This window comes from Ammodytes marinus (genome assembly GCF_949987685.1).
Source record: "Ammodytes marinus genome assembly, chromosome: 2".
NCBI lineage: Eukaryota > Metazoa > Chordata > Actinopteri > Uranoscopiformes > Ammodytidae > Ammodytes > Ammodytes marinus.
The window spans coordinates 6,654,548-6,675,042 of NC_137231.1; the positions used below are offsets into that span (position 1 = coordinate 6,654,548).

The 20,495-nt window shown below is 39.8% G+C and overlaps 1 protein-coding gene across 1 annotated transcript in view; it reads right to left on the reverse strand.

The window, feature by feature from the left end:
• The window catches only part of nr6a1a (nuclear receptor subfamily 6, group A, member 1a), a gene marked incomplete at both ends in the record, with an annotated part of 112,561 nt that extends 92,066 nt beyond the window's left edge, over nucleotides 1-20,495 (reverse strand). The window contains one exon of the mRNA XM_080049670.1: nucleotides 20,438-20,495. Within this exon, the coding sequence (XP_079905796.1) occupies nucleotides 20,438-20,495 (58 nt within the window). The remainder of the gene's footprint in view (nucleotides 1-20,437) is intronic.

Sequence of the window (20,495 nt, forward strand, 5' to 3'; positions counted from 1 at the left end):
CAAGGTCTGGAATCGGCCCTTCTCCACAATCCTCCTCAGGGTCCGGTCACCTCTTCTGGTTGTGCAGCGTTTTCTGCCACACTTTTTCCTTCCCACAGACTTCCCACTGAGGTGCCTTGATACAGCACTCTGTGAACAGCCTATTCGCTCAGAAATGTCTTTCTGTGTCTTACCCTCTTGCTTGAGGGTGTAAACGATGGCCTTCTGGACAGCAGTCAGGTCGGCAGTCTTACCCATGATTGCGGTTTTGAGTAATGAACCAGGCTGGGAGTTTTTAAAAGCCTCAGGAATCTTTTGCAGGTGTTTAGAGTTAATTAGTTGATTCAGATGATTAGGTTAAGAGCTCGTTTAGAGTACCTTTTCATGATATGCTAATTTTTTGAGATAGGAATTTGGGGTTTTCATGAGCTGTATGCCAAAATCATCAGTATTAAAACAACAAAAGACCTGAAATATTTAATTTGGTGTGCAATGAATCTAAAATATATGAAATTATCAATTATTATCATTACATTATGGAAAATAATCAACTTTATCACAATATGCTAATTATATGAGAAGGACCTGTATATAGCTTGGTGTTTATTTTATCTGGCTTTTAAGGCCAGGACACTACCGACGGTCCAACTACCCGAAAATGGAGTCTGCCGATTCAGACAGCTCCATTCAGCCCGTCGCGGCCAAAAAAGTGCCAAGAACACACTGAGCCGACTGCTGACTTTCCCTACGCTCTGCGCTTGCGCAGGACGTAATGTCTCCATAACAGCAGGCGGCGCTAATCTGTATTGTGGCCCAAAAAAAATACGGAAGCCGGAAATGATGAGAAAGCTCTCTAGACCATGAACATAGATAGAAATACGTATTTATATTTATGGACCATAAAGAGCTGCATTTTTAGCAGAGAGTGTCGAGCATGGTGTCGAGCAGTCAACAAGGGTTGATGCATGTGAGTACTGGCTGAACGAAACAAACAAACAAGCACATTAAAACAATGGCTAGCTGTTGTTAGCCGTTTGTGCTACCCGCCTCACTTCTGGGCTTCACTGATTCGCTAGCCCTCCACCAATCAAATTGCTCCAACTGAAAGACTGCCCGCCGCCGGCTCAAAAGAAGCCCGACCACATCTACGACGACCGACGTCACGGCACACACCAAACAGATGCGTGTCCCCGCCCCCTCCAGACTCTCCGACGGCGATTATCGGGCCGGTGTGTCCTGGCCTTTAAACGACTGTTTATGACTAAACCCCACCAGACTGAAGGGCTATGGTGACACTGTACACTGTCAGACTGTACTGTTGCTCTAACATCAGCCTGTTGAAAAACATCACTACAACATCTACAGAGCACTGGCTGTGTGAGGAGGGCTTAAAGAACAGCAGAGAAAACCTTTACACCACCTGTTTAACATACTGCCATCAGGCAAGTGCTGCACATCAATATGCACCGACACACACTAACACTGGAAAAACAGCTCCTTCATTAAAGCAGTGTGCTACTACAGTCAGACCGATGTGCTGCCATCATCGGAGCATGTGCTATATTTGCTTCTAACTGCCCGCCGCAGGGTAACTTGTGCTTCACTGTAGCTTTTGGTGCTTTTTGGAACTTGTAAGCTCAATTTTTTAATTTTCTTTTTTTATTTAAAGCAGGTACGAGGAACATTCAGTTTTATGTGTGACTGTCACTTTAACATTGGTAATATGACCATGGTGAAGCAGATTAAACTTTGATTTAGAAACGTCTCGGGAAACACAGGATGTTCCTGTCCGTCTGCCGTAAATCGTTTCCTCCAAGTTCCTGGGAAAAAACTGTCCCGAGCAATATAACTATTTAAGAATAGCATTCTTTTCACTGATGGTTTGCTGCTGCAGGTCATTTATGATCATCAGAGGAAAAAGGTTTCTGCCTGTTAAAAGTGCAGTCAGCAATTCAAGAGAAAAATCTAATTCTTCGTTCAAAATCAATCAATCATTTTCAAAATCCTTCAGCAATTCAGAGAATCAGCATTCCCCAGAATGGCTAATTCTACCCTTTAGTCTCCGTTTTGCGGGTTTGTGCATTCAGTTTGACGTTAGCAGGTTTCTACCTATCTGTATTAGTGTTGCAGGTAATGGCGGGTGTGCATAAAGCAGGGAGAGGATCACGAATGACTGTGCCAAATTTCATGGCAATCCATCCATTACTCATTGAGATACTTCAGTCAGGACCAAAGTGGTAGGATGACCAACCGTCAACATGACAAAGCATGGCCTGTCCTTTTGTTTTTAAAGAAACTTTTCTAATTCCAATGTCCAAGTAATTCTTACAGTGAACATCAAGTCTGATTCCATCTTGAACCAATAGCTCTGGTCAGATGAGGTCCACTGCAACCAATTGTCGGAGTTCACCGACTAATTTACTGAAATGGTCGCTGGCTGAAAGGTTGCAATTGTAACATGTATAACACTACAGCATGCTTTGGAAAATGGTCAGTCTTTTGCTTAAACGAACAGAAGGTCACAGGAGGACATCAGTCCACCCACACATCAGTTTTTTTATTTTTTTATTCTTCAATTGCTCTGTGCTCACAGCTCTTATTAGTGGCTTTGCTGGGATGGAGGATGAAGCTGTTCTCCAAGGCTGCAGTGTTGACTGATAATGGACCAAGCTATAGAGAAGAATGGAGCTCTCCAGTGTGTGGTCTCTGTTGCTAATCCGACCCCACAGTTTATTGACCATTCTAGCCCGAGGCATGGAAGGCTTCCAGCAGCAGCCAATACAGCCGGAGCCTGCTCTGCCCAGCCCTATTGTTTGTTGACAAAGAAAGGCTGCATCTTTAACCTTTCACCTCTAAAAACCTCCGGCGCAATCAGCTCCCCATCAAAATAACACAGCGCCCTCTTGTCCCCCTGGGTCAGGGGCTTTGCTATGCAATGCTCAATATGCTACTTATTTACCACAACAGTACTGTAACTGAATGGAAGGCGACATTGCTAGAGTAAATTAGTGTAGATGTGTATGTTGTATGACGATCCGACCACAGATTCACACTACTGACGTTAATGTGAGCAGTTAATGTCAACTCTTTGACCAAAATGGAAATAATCCAAAATGAAAAAAAAATGTTTTTGTTAATATTTCTCTTATGCAACCATCTTTAAAAAGGCATTACCTCAACTTCAGTTATTTTACTCCGGACCAAAACAACCAAGATCAAAACGTTAAAATCATTTGAAACAACTAAATATCTCTTTCAATACAAAAGCAACAATAAAAAATATTCTTCCAACTATAGTGTGGTTGAAGTCCATCTAACTCCAGTTGGGCTTTGAGTCACACTGCCACCGACACTGTAATGTATATGACAATACATCAGAATTCACATTCCTTATTAGAAAGTGCCATATGGCTGGACTTGTTGGTGCACGAGGGCGAGGCCATGTTGTAAAGTCCCCCCTAACCTCAACCTGGGGCCATTAGCAGCACAGCACTGTACCAGGAATCCTTCCCCAACATGCATGCAGCCTCTTATATCAGTTCATCACTGTCCCCTGTTCCTATGGCCCCAGATGGCTGGTGTTCCGCATGGCCAGCGAAGGGCAAAGCCAGCCTGATATCCGAGTATGTTGGCCTCTACCTGCCAGCCTGGCCTGGGCCTGGCCTGGCTGGTCCTGGGTCAGCCCCCCCCCCAGCTCTTATCTCAGCACTACAAGGCAAAGGGCCACCTTTTATCACATGGGCAAACCACCGCTCAATGTGCAGGAGAAAATGTGTATGCCTTTTATTGACATTGATTGATTGTATCTGCTGTCTCCTGTTATTTTCAATTGGATATGAATTTTCCAAATTACAAAACTATCCTCTCAGAATAGTGAAAAATTATTATTATGGTTTTATTTGGACTCCACCAATGTCTCAACCATGGTTTGGCCCTTGCATGGCACACTGCTATTAGGCCTGACAGAGACGTAGCACGGACTGGGTTCACACAGGCTAGATTTAGATGTAACGTGCTGTTGGCCATGCCACCATTGAAGCCTTAGTAAGGTCAAACGGTTTTCTTTGAAACTCTAATACCCCCTCTGAGTCTCATTGTTACCGTGAATAAACCCATTAACAGGATATTCAGTCCATTATGTCCCTCTCTTTCTCACTGAGCAGTAAGAGCTGATAGTGAGACACAAACTCAATCCAAAAGAACGTTTTCTTTTTATACAACTATCCAATTCTGAATTCACGTGTGTTTCTCAAAAACTACGCAGTCCGGCTTTTAACTAAAACCAAGACTTTTTATTTGACCTTTGCCTAATAATAATTTCACTGAGCCAATCTGAACCCTTCACATCTGAAACTGTTTGCAACCTCACTTTCTTTTTTTAAGCTAACTAGCTCTTGTCCTGTCAGTTTCAACGTGGATTTAAAAATTAAACTGATGTATGCACACCAGTGATTAGATATGACGCTGTAGTGATTAGATTTAAAATGACATGACTCCACTCGAGATGTAACATTCCGGACATAATGGGAGTCGATTGCACTATCGATAAGCTCAAACGTTATTGATTTTCCAGTTTTGAAGAAAACGGAACAGGGTCCTCAAAAGAACCAGGTTTTGGTCCCATCCCTAGTGGTATCCAGACATGAACATACATTTGGTGGTATTTGTCTACATTTTCAGATCAGTGATTTCCACCCCGATACAATGGAGCCTATTGGAATTATATTTATGGTGCTCGGAGTGCTCAAGAAGCATTTAAAAGGCAAATAAATAGTTTTTTTTTCAGTTAGTCAGTTTTGAAATTGTACATTAAGGTGTAAAATGTACATTAAAAAGGTGTTTATTGGACCACACGCCTGCTGTTTGCATATGTACATTTCTCCTAAACAACAGCCATATTCTCCACATTTTCTATACTCCGAACCAAACATCTCAACTTCTAAAGCATCAACTAAACTTTCCATAATCCTTCTTAGCAGTAAAAAGAAAATCCAATGTTAGAAATGAGTGAGCAGCTATTGACTGACCGATGCACTGGGGACACAGCACAGATTGGATATTACACTTACAGTTAACAGTGGGTTGTGTGACGTCAGCGCTTCACTCACCCACTCAATCAATGGTGATGGATGAGAGGAAGCAGCAGCCACAGATAGATCATTGTTTTAACTGTGTGGCAGGACAGAATGGATCCTGTGCTCCGTTACCCCTTGGGCACCACACCATCCCCACACACACACACATATACACCCACACCCTCCAGCAGAGACACCCAAGCATGACAGAAAGAGGTTCAGTTTGCCTCCTGACTACAGCCTTGAACGAGCAGATGGGCTTAGCTGCTTGCAGTGGTGGACAGAGTACATTTAGTTGAGTACTGAAGTCAACTACATTTCTCCACTACACTTCTAGGAAGCTTGTAGTTACTCTTTACTTTCAAGGCCAAGTTTTTTTTCTCTCTAGATAAAACATTTCAAATGAAGTTTTTGAATGTTGTCATTATTGTAAGTGTATGTGATGAATGATGATTAAGAATTAATTTTAAAACATCATCTGAAAGGAATATGTGTCACTTCACCTTTCAGTTTGATCCCCTTATCTTATTGGATGGGACCGAGTCCTTTTGAATACTTGAGTATTTTTAAAAACACATACTTTAGAACTTTAACTTTAGTAAAGTTGGGCTGGGTAACTTTCACTTGTAGTTGGGTAATATTTGGACCAGAAGAATCTATACTTTACGGGCGCTCCTTGGTGTGTAGTGGATAGAGCGCATACTATATTGGCTCTGGCCTTCCGTGCAGTGTTCAAATGCTCGAGTCCGACCCGTGGACCTTTACTGCAGGTCATCCCCCCTCTCTCTCTCTCTCTCTCCGTCTCCCCATTTGAACTCTGTCCTAACTAATAAAGCTTGAACATGCCAACAAAAAAATCGTCTTAGAAGAATCTATACTTTGTACTGGAGTTGAGTTCTTAGTCCTCCACTGGTTTCTTGCCATCATAGCCTTATGTTCCCCAGTCCCAGTCATTCATTCATTCATTCATTTTTGTCCTCTGTGGCCATGGGGAACATGAGTGTGAGACTTATAATTAGTCAGGCGAAATGTATGCAATCTATTTGAAACCTATAGTACTGCTTAGACGAGATCCTTGACCTTCTAGCGGTGCAGCAGTTGTGGAAGTGTGCCAAGCCCAGCAGCTGAGCTTTCTCTTCAAAATGGCATTTTAATCATTTTAACCCCGTTCAAAATTCCACTTGTATTCCATGTCCTTTGTAGCAGCGGAGAGAAGGAAAGCCAATTTCCAGTGCAAAGGTCACAGTTATCGCCAATTCAGTGATTTAAAAAATAAAATAAAATCTTCTAGATAAGGCAGGTAAATGTATGGATGAGTGTTCAGATGTGATTCTTTCCTTAAACTGTTTTACATGTTCATGAAATTGACAAACGTACAGAAAGCCACACAAAAATATTTTTCTATGAAGCTCAGTCCTCGTCGCAGAGGACGAAGGTTTTTAGTCCGGCCCGGGTCTTTTCTGCACGTCAAGCCCCTCTCTACACCATTTCACCTCCGTCTCTCTATCCGTCAATACAGCAGGAAAGATGCAAAAAATTGTTCTTAATTTTTTTTTTTTATAATTGTGAGGATGGTTCTGAGGAAGTTATTGTTTCTCTATGACATCAACGTTCCTTCAGCTTGGTGTGAATGAGCTCAGGTAAAGTCTGAAACCCTCTCTGCGCTCTACCGGTGGGTATGTTGCATATGGCAGATTGTGAAGGAACTCGAGTGTTGTCTTCACAGGCTGCGCGGCGGCCTGGCCATCCCTTTGACCTCTACACCTGACCCTTGACCCGTGTGTGTAATACAGCGCAGCACAATGTCTGCTCTGTCCTCCCCGCTGCTTATAGGCTGACAAAGCGCTCGGCCCTGCATAGTGTTGGCCTCCAATCCCTCAAGTTCACAAGAGAACGTTGGGAGCCCATGGCCTCAGATTTTTGACCACAACAGTCTTTACACCGTCTCATTACATTACTCTTTTGAGACCTTTGACATGCCAATAGTTGAAGGAGAAAAGCAAAAGTAAACAACTGCAGACAAAAGATTGCGTTTTCAATCATTGGTCAATTCAGAGATGTTTGTCTATTTTGCTTCCATAACATGTCTTTTCATATTAGTATAAAGAAAGGTAATTTAATCACCATTCTAAAAGGTTTTTACAGAAGTATTTGTTCATTTGTTAAATAAATTATTTAATCTTAAAAACATGCACAAAAAAAAGTAAGACCTGTACATAGGTACATTTATTGATTAAGAAAATGATTTATTTTTTGACTTTGAGGTCTTTTGTACTAATGCTGCGTTCCAGACAAGTCGAATGTGGAATATTGTCCATTGTAATTTCCGACATCCGACATCAAAGTCTGGGAAGATGGATATGCTTTAAGTTTACAAGTAGGAACTTCGACTTTAAACGGCGTTCCAGTCGTATTATCCTAATAGGAGGTCGGCAAAAATACGACTTCCCGGTTGTCTGGAACGCTTTGAGGTCGGAAATCGGAAATTACAACTGGGAAATCCTCCACTTCAGAGTTGTACGGAACGCGACATTAAGATGATAACCTGTGAGTATATAACTGGAGAAAACCTCATTTAATAATGATGAATAATATGATAAATCATTGATGTACACTTGAGTTAAATTGACCCCACTTAAGGTTGTAGCGCTAACCCTTATTTTTTATTAAATGCCACACTGTTGAGCTCCAGTGCAGCCTTCAAGTCAAGATCAAACAATGGGGGGGGTGAAGGCCACTTTTTTTATAGCCTGGGAGACGTTTTCATTGTGCAGTCATCAGTGTATGTTATGTTAAACTAATGAATGTATGTCTTTATCTGGGGCTAATCCCGGCGGGCCAGGGTCACGCTGTGGTCAGGGGGGGGAGGCTCCGTCACCGCCGCTTGACACGCTCAAAGGAGCCACTGCCCTTTCATCATACCAGGGGTCACAGTTTTACTGCCTCACAGAACAGCCCCAGCGCTATGCACTGTGCTAACTCACCAGAGCCGCCCAGCGCAATACACTGTCTGCACTAACCCAGGCCCACTGCGGCCATCTGACAATAATCATCCTGATAGAATACAAAGCAGTGCAGGGGATCGGAACTGTGGAAGCGCTGTCACGGAGATGAGGATGATGATGATGTCATGTCTTGTTTATCTCAGACACTGACGTAGTGAAAACTGATCTGATCTCACAAGCCTTTCTGGACAAATCGGTTCATTATATGTCATTCATGTCAATAATAAGCACTATCCCTGTTAAAGAAAGGAAGGCAATAAAGAACATATTCAAACCATTCTTAATTCCAGGTAACTATGGGTCATTTTATATTTATTAAATCTTCAAAAGCCATTTATTTATCCATTGATATTTAGAGATATTGTTTTTATTTTATTATGATTATTGTGATTGATTATTGCAATATAATTTGACATAAGAAAATGATGTGTAGGCAGGACATCTCTGCAGCATGTCAATATTTCATTTAAGATGTAATTTGACACTAGCCTTCAACACAATTTTCGCCTTCCAGCGATTTCAAAATTGCAGTAAACCATATTGCGATTTTGATTAAATTTTAATAAATTGTGCAGCCGTACTATCAGCTAAGACTCATGGCACATGGATCCATCAGGTTTATAAACACGCACGCCCGCTTTAAAATATATATACAGTCATATGAAAAAGTTTGGGAACCCCTCTCAGCCGGCATTATAATTTACTCTGCTTTCACACAAAAAAGATAAAAGTGGTATGTCTTTAATTTACCAGGAACAGCTAAGTACTGGGATGTTTTCCAAACAAAGATTTTTTGAAAAGCAGTATTTAGTTTTATGAAATTAAATAAAATGTGAAAAACTGGCTGTGCAAAAATATGGGAACCCGTGTGGTTTTGCTGATTTTAATGCATGTAACAGCATGTAAAACTGAGGACTTTAAACACAAAATTGGTTGGATTATGTTGTTAAGCCTTGAACCTCATATAAAGGTCTGTTTAATCATGAGAAAAGGTATTTTAGGTGCCTAAATGCAAGTTCCACTTCTCTTTGACTCTCTGCAGAAGTGAGACAGAATGCGATCATCAAAACAGCTCCCAAAAGATCTTAAAAACAAAGATTATTCATTGTCATGGTTTAGCGGAAGGCTACAAGAAGCTTTCCCAAAGGTTTCAATTGTCAATTTCTACTGTAAGGAACGTTGTCAGGGAATGGAAGGACACAGGCACAGTTGCAGTTAAACCCAGGTCTAGCAGACCAAGAAAAGTACAAGAGTGGCATATGCGGCGGATTGTGAGAATGGTTGCACACAACCCAAAGATCACCTCCAAAGACCTGCAAGAACATCTGGCTGCAGATTGTGTATCTGTACATGGTTCTACAATTCAGTGCAATTTGCACCAAAACATCTGTATGGCCGGGTGATGAGAAGGAAGCCCTTTCTGCGCCCACGCCACAGATACAGTTGCATGGAGTACGCAAAAGCTCATTTAGACAAGCCAGCATCATATTGGAAGAAAATGCTTTGGACTGATGAGACAAAAATTAAGTTATTTGGTCTTTATAAAAATCAGATGTTTTGGTGCAAATTGCGCTGAATTGTTGAACGATGTACAGATACACCATCTGCAGCCAGATGTTCTTGCAGGTCTTTGGAGGTGATCTGTGGGTTGTGTGCAACCATTCTCACAATCCTCCACCTATGCCGCTCCTGTTTTTTTCTTGGTCTGCCATACCTGGGTTTAACTGCCACTATGCCTGTGTCCTTCCATTTCCTGACAACGTTCCCTACAGTCGAAATTGACAATTGAAACCTTTGGGAAAGCTTCTTGTAGCCTTCCCCTAAACCATGACAATGAACAATCTTTGTTTTTCAGATCTTTTGGGAGCTGTTTTGATGATCCCATTCTGTCTCACTTCAGCAGAGAGTCAAAGAGAAGTGCAACTTGCATTTAGGCACCTAAAATAACTTTTCTCATGATTAAACAGACATTTCTATGAGGTTCAAGGCTTAACACCATAATCCAACCAACTTTGTGTTTAAAGTCATCAGTTTTACATGCTGTTACAGGCATTAAAATCAACAAAACCACAAGGGTTCCCATATTTTTGCACAGACAGTTTTTCACATTGTATTTTATTTCATAAAACTAAATACTGCTTTTCAAAAAATCTTTGTTTGGAAAACATCCCAGTACTTAACTGTTCCTGGTAAATGAAAGACATACCACTTTTATATTTTTTTTGTGAAAGCAGAGTCAATTATAATGCCGGCTGAGAGGGGTTCCCAAACTTTTTCATATGACTGTATATGTTTTTGTTTTCAAAATCTTATCTTTCAAGAAAAGAGAAAAAAAAAAAAGGTTTTCAAGCTTGACTGATATAATAGCAAATCATCCCGTTTAGGTCTTGCGAGAAATATTTTACTCAACATTTTTTTTAAATATAATTCCTCAACTAACTAAATGGAATATATTAGGGATTCATGGATATTAGAAATAATTGGGTCCAGTCCTGGTACGCACTCTCCACCCTTTAGTCATTTCACAGCACTCAATAACAAATTAAACTCGGGTGAGCAATGGATAAACATTTGCCCATGATGGTGTGTGTGTTTGTGTGTGTGTAAGTAGTAAGGAGTAGAGTAAGTGTTTAGCAGATAGCTGTTAAAAGAGTCAAAGTGCACAGCTCTGTGTGTCTTCTGTGTTGACTGTGAAATGACTGTGGAGCCTGGATGAGGGCCTTCGTCTGTAAGCCAGCGAGGATGGCTGCGCTGCAACAGCCAATCAGCTTCAACCAAGGCCGTAGGCAGGATTTTACAATTACTGAGGTCAAATAGAATCAATCAAAAATGAACAGTCTAAATAACTGATCATTCATAATTGACATTATTCGACAACATGTTGGGGTCATGCTTATTCAAGATTACATCACAGCATTAGTTATTCATCCAACGTTACATTAGTAGAAATGTCAGGTTAGCTGCATCTCCATTGGATTTCAGCATACAATTGTCAGTTAAAGTAACCATCTCATTATTGGCCCTACTTCATTAGTATGTTGCAATCTTAACCATTTTACTTTCTCACCTTTGGATAGTAAGTGTGCTCTGGCTCCACCTTTACCTTCCACAACGTAGTTTTTTTTTTACATCTATATTTCGGGTGAAAAAAAGACATTCGGCAAAAATAAACATAGATAGGTCAGGTTTATTTATTTTGGACATTAGGTTTGTGGGTTTTGAATGTTATTTGAACAGTGGTCTACTATAGTGTGTTTTTTTATTAAATTAGTTTAGGTGTCTGTTAATAATATAATTGTCTCGTCAGCTCTGACTATTTCCACGGAATAAATTAAACTAAACCTGATCTAGAAATTACAGCGGACAATACCTTTTTGTCCCCAATGGTAGATATAGGGAATGTCTTCAACTGATTCCAACCATCTCAGTGTAAAAAAGACCTCTACTTCCATCAGTTGTGAGCTGAAGTGAGTGAATTCAAACATCCATATAAGTGGCATCTAATGGTGGTGACAGCTAGAACAGGAGCAACGCTTTCCCTTTTCAGACTGAAAATAGAAGTGTTTCTGAAGGGAAACTTCTCAGCTGTTCTTTTATAACCCACCGACAACTGCATCCTCTCTCCAGCTTGGACGCTTTTCACAGGGGAAAAGAGTCAGCATACCAAGTTCAGACTTTTACAACTGCCTGTAAACTCATCCCTGCACCCCAAATTCAAACTCAAATTGAAGATGTTTTATGGCCCCCGTGGCTGCGCTACGTGTTGAATATCACAGAGGGTCGACGAAAGCATTGGGCCCCATTGTACCAACTGTCCCCACCACAATACCTTACTGTAACAAATTCTCCCCTTTCTAATATGGTTTATGGCCCTCCCGCCCCACCCTCATTAGCAGCTGTTGGAGCCTCAGGTTGGGGCGAGGGCCGAGGCAGTGACGAGGCAGCCCATCCAGCCCAGCCCTGTAGCTCATGGATCAAGTGGAGGTTGTAAATACTTTGCCTGGGTTAGGTGGAGGTCAGCGGAGGAGCAGGGGCCATTAATGCTTCAAGAGCAACATCCCACTGACCCTGCCTCACCGTTCCCATAGAGCCTCACCAGCGCCAGCCAGCTAAAATCACCTCCCCCGCGTGTCCACACACACACACACACACACTGACATAAACAACAAAATCACAAGCACAGCCTCGGGGAAGAGCCAAACAGATAAATAATTTAGATAAAAGAGCTATCAATGCTTCCTGGTCCAGTATCACAGTTAAACAACAGATATAATTTAAAATTATGTTTAAAATTCGGCCAATTTTAGACCATTTTATTTAGACAAAAAGGCAACACTGCAGTTGATAGGGTGACATTTAAAACTTATATCATGAAACTTTTCAATTTGATTACTTACATTAAAATAATTGTTTTTTTGTGTAACAATGTTTCACAAATGTTTTGAATAATTATGCAGATTTGGTTCAAATCTAAATAATTATGTTTATATTTAAATCTCGGCATGTTTTTAAGACGAAAATGCATCATTAATCAGACAATTAACAACATATGAACAAATCCTTCTGTAATAGCCTGAATTGCTTGGAATGATTATGGAAAGTTGAGTTGATTTAAGTGCTTTAGAAGTTGAGATTTGGTTAAGTATTGAAATAAAAAACAAATGTTGAGAAAATAGCTGTTAAAGAATACAGATTCTAACAGACAAGGTTAAGTCAAATAAACACCTAAATGTAGATTTGGGACCCTTTACATATACCAGTATGAAATAAGACAAGCGAAATAGACAGAAATCTCAAAATCGACCTGTGCTGTGAAAAGAAAAGTGTTTAGCCTGCTGTGTCTCTCCTTAATACCAAAACTCAAGTGCTATGTTGGAAATAATATCGAAACAATTCTTAAAAATGTATATGATCAAAACAGTGTCCATAGTAGAGTGAATGGTAAAATTAAATTTCTTACAGTGTTCACAAGCAGAATGCAAAACACCCCAAGTCTGGGGTTACACTGTGTGCTAATGTACTGTCACCGGCGTGAGGCGACTGTTTGAATGATGCCTGATAAGATAAGGGAGGAGATGAATGTTGAGCTGGGCCTATGGGGCTGTGTTGTGTGTCCTCATTATTCTGACAACACATGCTCAAGAATGCAAACTCATTAGGGCTGGACATAGGTGACATCTGCTTTATGGGGAGACACTGTAGGCAAAAACATTGTTTTTTTTTTTAAAGCACTGGTCAATTTTGAGATTTCAGTCTTATTTTGATTCCATAATATGTCTTCTGTCATACTTTTATAAATAAAAGGTTCATTTGACTTAACCTTATATATATATATGCATTTTTATAAGACATGTACTGTACATAGTATTTTTTTGATTTATAAAATAGGAAAAGGCTGTATTCAAAAATCTGCTCCGTAAAAACTTTGAACACTGATGTTTTAAAAAAGAAACAAAGACGTTTGTACTTCATTCCCCTCCCTACTCAACACAAATGACCTATATTGGATTCAAAACAGAAATTTGGGTAAGGTGCGTCTGCGCGTTTGTGTGTTGCCTGGAGACAGCAGCGTCTGCATGATAGACATTAGCCTCAAGACCTACTATACAAGATGAGGGATCTTTATCAGCCTCATTCCTCCCAGAAGGTCCTAACCATTCACTGATCTGCATTTCTGTAACATTATATTTATTTCCTTGTTGTTGTTGTTTTATAACTGGTGACAAATTTAAATTTTAACCAAATTGTCAGAAAAAAAATTGACCCGAGAATAACCAATAACATCTAACCAAACCAACCAAGCTCACAGAAGACACACGTGCTTCCCTATCCTGATGCTTTTCATTGCTTGATGTAAAACAATGGAAAAGAGGTCTGTCTGATGCACATGTACACAGTGACAGAGGGAAACCTTTCCATTTAGTTTATTTTCAACTGGTCGAAAGCTGGAAATAATTCAAATAAACAGTAAAATAATACATGACTACTAATACCTGTATGAAAACAATATTATGTTTCATTTGAGTTAGCATTTTAAAATTATTATTATTATTATTATAAATTATTATTATTATTATATTATTATTTAAAATGTAGGCTGTATTGTAAATGGCTAAAGTAAAAAACTATAATTATATCTAAAAGAAAATGAATACATGTACAAACTGGAGTCTTGAACACAATGGGAACAAAAAAGAGAATTCTTCAAAAAATATGGAATTATTTGCATTTAGGTAGACTTCTATTTTCATTTGTAGCCTACAGATTTTAAATTATTTGATTGTAAAACTGAAATTAAAGTTAAATCAATCAGGCTGTTTCAAGTGATCTATACAACTGATTTCTGAGTAATTAATTAATTGTTTGGCCAAAAATCAAAAGATGTGACTTGCCTTGTACCAGGGTGAAATTATTAAAGTATTTACTGTTCTTGTATACAGGATCTCAGTCTGATAACACACACACACACACACACACACACACACACACACACACACACACACACACACTTCCAGATCTCTTCATTCATCAGATTGTCTCTAACGGTGAAACCATCTGCTGTGGAGCGTGCTGGGAGATAAATCACTGTGTTTGAAATGCTAATCAGCCCGGGGGAAGGAGAATTTTTTGCTTGAATCTGGTGAAATTATCTAGAATGGGTGGAGTCCCAAACATGTACTATTCCTTCAGTTGTCAATTTCTAATCGTTTGAAAAATGACAGCACACCAATGTTTGAAACCTGAAAGTCATCTCCTCAAAAGGGGCTGCTTTTTACTGGAACACATTTCACCACCTTCTTGTTGGGAAGTTACAGCCATTCGGTCGATTGATAGATTAGAAAAATAGAAATGTATATCAGTGACCATTTTGAGAATGCTTTCAGGTATTTTACATTCTACATGTCCTCATGTTCTACTTTGCATCATTAGAGATTGAATATACCTTTGACATTTGGACTCGCACACAACTAAACATTTGCAGACATCGGCGTTTGTCACCATATTTTGACATTTCATTGACTAAATGGTTATCGATATACTGGGTAAATAATGTGCTGCATAAGATACTGCAGGTGAATAAGGTTGAATGTGTTAACTTATAAATAACCATTATTTATGAACTTTGCCATTTGATTACTTACATGAAAACTATTATTTTTATGTAACCAATTTTAAAATATAATAGGCAAAAAAGCAGCAAAAAAAAGAGGGTAAATTATGGTCACAGAGCAGAGGTTTATCATGCACACTTTAGACAATGATTCAGAATAGGCTAAACATATATACTGTAGAGGGGGCGCCTTTAGCTCAGTCGGTAAGGCGTCCCCCTCCCGGGCCGGGCCCAGCAGCAGACCAGGGTTCGATTCCCACCCGCGGTCCTTCTCTGCATGTCACTCCCCTCTCTGCCCCATTTCACCTCTGTCTCTCTGCACTATCAAATAAAGCATAAAAATGCCCCCCAAAAAAAAAAAAAAAACATAGGGGAGAACGGGGTAATCTGAGACACTTTTTACATTTGCTCCCCTCTAAGGGAGCTAAAATGATTTATTACTCAAATTTACACATTTCCCATTAATTCAGGATGTTTCCTAGAAATGGGCATTAGCAGAATTTTTTCAAGACAAAGGGCAGTGAAAATATGATTGTTTTAAAAAAAGTTGTCATGTGGCTCACTTTACCCCAGCTGTGGGGTAAACTGATCCTCTTACTTTTTCCACTCTGTAACTACCATAACAACACATATTGTAACAGTAAGAATCCTGAAAGCTAGCCACACATTCCAGAACTAATGTCGGACTAGTAAAAGAATGATGGGGTTTGGTCAATTAAGCAAAGCAAATTTTCTAAACACTTGAAAGTAACTCTGAACAAAATCAAATACAACATATTATAATTCAAAAGGTTTTAATAAGATTCAAATGAAAGATAGAATCAGTTTGATTAGAACACAGTCTGGGGGTCAGAACACAGGACCCTTACAGCCAGCTAGTGTCTGGGGGTAAAAGCATAGGAAAATCAGAACCAGCGAGAACAGCCTGGGACTCAGAACACAGGAGAAGACCCAACTGGATTATAACATCAGCCTGTCATACTCTACAACTAGGCCTACTCTACATTCCAGCCCTGAAGGTTACAGGGAACGATGAGAAGGGGCTCTTTCCGTGTGGTTGCCCCAGGTCGTCTTCCTGGTGTATTTCCTTGGCATGATGGCTTTTCTACAATGTGTATGACATTAAAATAAAACATATGGTATGTAATATTACATTAAAATATAAGACTAAACTTAACTTGTGCCTCATGGAGGGGGAAAGTGAGACAGTGGCTCACTTTCCCCCACAGCATTTGGCTCACTTTCCCCCACCACCACAATTTGAGAAAAAACTACCTCTCTTAGCATTTCAGGCTAATCTTCAGTTATCAGCATCACATGGTTTCATATGTTGGTAGTTCATCAACACGTATGATAGAAGTTTTTCTACGTGAATACATTTGCTTTGGCACAACAGTTGATTAAGTTGACAGCAAGAAAATGTACTTTTACATGCAAAATATTTTGGTGAAAAAAACATGCTTACCACAGCACCATGAGGTCCTCTCTTTCAGGGCCATGGGGAAATGAGAGGGGCTTGAAAACATATATCTCACATGACCACAAATGTTTTCCGTTGCCTAGATACAGGGGGTGGCTCACATTACCCGATGCCTCAGATTCCCCCGTTCTCCCCTATATACTGTAAAGACACAAATAAAACCCAATACTCTCACTGTCTCTCTTAATGAACAGGCCAAATAATAAAAAATATAAAAGCCATTAGTTAAGTTTAAGTACAACATGTGCCTTCTCCTTTTGACATAAGCTCCATCTCACTGTAACTCGACTGCATTTTAGGAACCAGTACATTTGTCATGACTAGGGCCGAGCCATTTGACCTCAAATCAATATCACGATTAGTTGAACATTTTACCATCGATTACGATTAATGAACTATTCTTTGTTTTTTTGACCCCATAGTTCACTTACAAGGTTTGTACTGTCAATATGTTTTCTCCTATTAAAACTGAGATATGTTATCCAATGAAATAGTACATATAAATGAAGGAAATCTACAGATTAACCATTTATGGTTGTTTATTCATTATTCCAACTGAAATCAAAGCATCGCTTGAAATTAAAATGTGACATTTTAGTTTCTAAGTAAAAATGAAGTTCTCTAAAACAGTAGGGAGATAAATAAGTTACATGTCCTGCCAATCAAATAAATTATTTTAAATATTGCCATTTGAAAATTCAAAAAATAACTTGAATCTCAAGTTAACAAATATTTTCAAATACAAATCAAATAAATGCTGATTAAGAGTTGAAAAAAATAGAGGCTTGGACAGGGCCCAAATAAAAATAATCAACATGTTTAAGTCGATTACAGGGTCTGAATGTTGGTTTAGATTCATTTTTGTTTAATTGCTCAGCTGCAGTCGCGACTTTACAAAAGAAACCCTGGACATGATGATGGATGTGCGCGCGTGGCCCCCTGCCCCCCATAGCAGAGTCTACTGTAACTGCTCCTGGCTCATCATTCAGGCCTCACAGCAGGGTCCAGATCTCATCCTGTGTCTGCCCCACCCTCTGCAGGCCTCTCCCCCCTCCAGGGACAGGCCGACAGGACACACTCCCCCGAGCCAGAGAGCCAGAGCAGAGGCCGACAAAGCTCTTTCTTTCAGGTCTATCTGCCCTGCAGTGCCAGCCCTGCAAACCCCCGAGGCCCATAGTAGTGGACCCACACACCCAACCTGTCTTCTTTCTCTTTCTCCTTCCACTTCAAATTACATTAAAACCAGCATACTTCAGTCAGAGGGGGGAGCCAAATTCCTGGTCAATTCAAAGATCAATGGCAATTGGGTTTGTTCCTAAAATGTGGTTATGTGTGGAGAGGAGCAGGAGCTGGTGTGCAGGTCTTTGTCTTCTGAGTAACAATGATAAGAGAGGCTTTAAAGGGATAGTTCAGTATTATTGAAATGGGGTGGTATAGGGGCACTTATGCATCTGTTACCTTAGGTAAAGTCTAACATGTTAATTTTACAAAAAAGGTAAGGATTATTATATGTGGCAAAAAAACGTAATCTGCTGGCCCCCTACACGACAGTACGAGGCTGACATCTGCTACATCGAAGTCTCCCCCAAACTCCTCATAGCGAAGGGTTTGGGTCACTCACTATCACTATCTCCACAAGGTAACAGACTATGCAGAAGTAAAGATGCCATCGCCTTCTTCATTAGATCAACTGAAAAATCATGATTTCGTCTAAAAAGCAAAGTCAGAAAACCTTAGGAAACCATTTAAAAATTGGGCTTTCAGCACCCACATCTTATGCTGTAGGCGTATATTATTCAAAATAACATTAAAAACTCTGCCATTTTCATTTTGTGTTATTATTACAGAAACTGCATGGGCCAATGTGTAAATTGCTATAAAGCTCTTAAATTAGGTTAGTCTCATCTGATCAGTATTTTAGAAATTAAATAGATAACTCAAATTCAATACGTACAAATTAAATCCTTACAAATTGCTTCTACAATATTTCCCATCTTACTTTGGTTTAATCCATTAACTGTGTGTATATATACTTTTTTTATTTGTGTACTCAGCTATTCAATGGGGCCTATTTGTTTCATTCTTTGTGATATCATCCTATGACAAATGACAAAATGACAATTGATATTCCATGAATGACGGCATAGTGCTCTGATGTGTGTGTATAGCTGATGATTTCTATTTTATTTTTTAAACAAATGAATTCACTTATATACTATTATTGTTCTTATTATTTTTGATATCATTATTATTTATTTCGTTGAGAGGATGAAAGAATATGGGGTGGGGAGGGATGGCAGAGGATTACATTTTAAAATGCTGAAAAAAAATATCTAAATTTTAAAAAATTCGATCTGTAAATCTGTTAGTTTAGGTTGGTAGGGCCGAGATTCACTAACTTAATGTTTTTCATCTCAATCTGATGATCAGAGCTTCATTTATTTTATTTTATTTTATTTTTTATAAAATAACAGAACATAGTACAAATTTAAAAAAAAAATTATAATAATTTAAATTGTTCCATCAACAGCCTAAAACCTAAGAATGATTCTCACATTTGAAAACTGCAAACAAAATCTTTGAATTTTAATTTAATGTTTTTACTGAAGGATTTTTTTTAATTTTCGTTTTTTAATGATTAGAATGTCCTATGCAAATACCACGATCATAAAACAAAAAAACACCTCAGATATTTACTGCAGGCCTTCTCATATTGTTCAATTACTACAATCAATAGACGCACACAAATGACGTGCGTCACGGTGAATGCTGTGCGAAGGCAGAGTTTAAAGGTATTTTAATCTCGGAAATGTCAATAAATCTTAAATCACCCGCATTGGGGGTGGGGGGGGGGGACACAATATGGGACTGGCGCCTGGGACAAGACACAGTTGCAAGGCATTGTGGGGCGGGGCGCGCAGTTAGTTTGGGCCTGGAACTGGTCAATATGGAATTTATGATGGAGTTGGAGACGAAATTAACTCCCGCTGCGTGCTCCAGAAGGAGACAGCAGAGTTAGAACTGTAAGATGATGACAGACACCGGGGATTCAACCAACGTCTTCATTCCCATCTCTTCCATTCTGTGCACCACCGGCCGGATTTTGGGGGACTAAAAAAAAAAAAAGCTAATGGCTTCAGGGCGTTCTCCAAGTTCAAAAGTTCACCTTTTACGATCTCCCCGAGCCTGACTGACCACCTCCAAATAAAAACATTCCGACCTCTGTTCCCAGCAAGACCAACTCCAGCTATCTCCCCCCACATACATACACACACACACACATACACACAAAGCTTCGGAAGCAAACAAACACAGGAATCATTCAAACAATCCACTGATGCAAAACATGACACAAACCAATCTCAACTGCACGTTCAGGCCAAAAAAAAAAAACATGCGAGCTTTCACTACTAAGGTCCACTTGTTAAACTAAAGTGCAATTAAGATTTGAATGCTTTAAATTAATGTCAACCGATACTAATGACGGAAATAGGCCTACTTGTTTCACACAGCTTGCCGTTTATGTGGCACGCGCGGGCAGGTGTGTGCAGACCATAGATAGTAAATAGGTGTAGACTACAGTTGAAGTGTAGCCTATCTAAAAGATTCGGTGCCAGTGAGGCAGTGATGCACGAATAGGGGCTAATTAATCAATTAAAAATGGTGCAGCCACGCTGTCATGTTGGGAGGTGAGCAAAGTTGTGCTCCGGTCACGGACACACTCGGCTACATGTGGTGTGGGTGTGAGTAAACGCGCAGGAGCATGCCGTGGCTCGTGTTTGCCTACCGTTAACGTTGTTTCTCTCCGGGTAGTCGAACCCATTCGCCCTGTTCTCCTCCTCCAT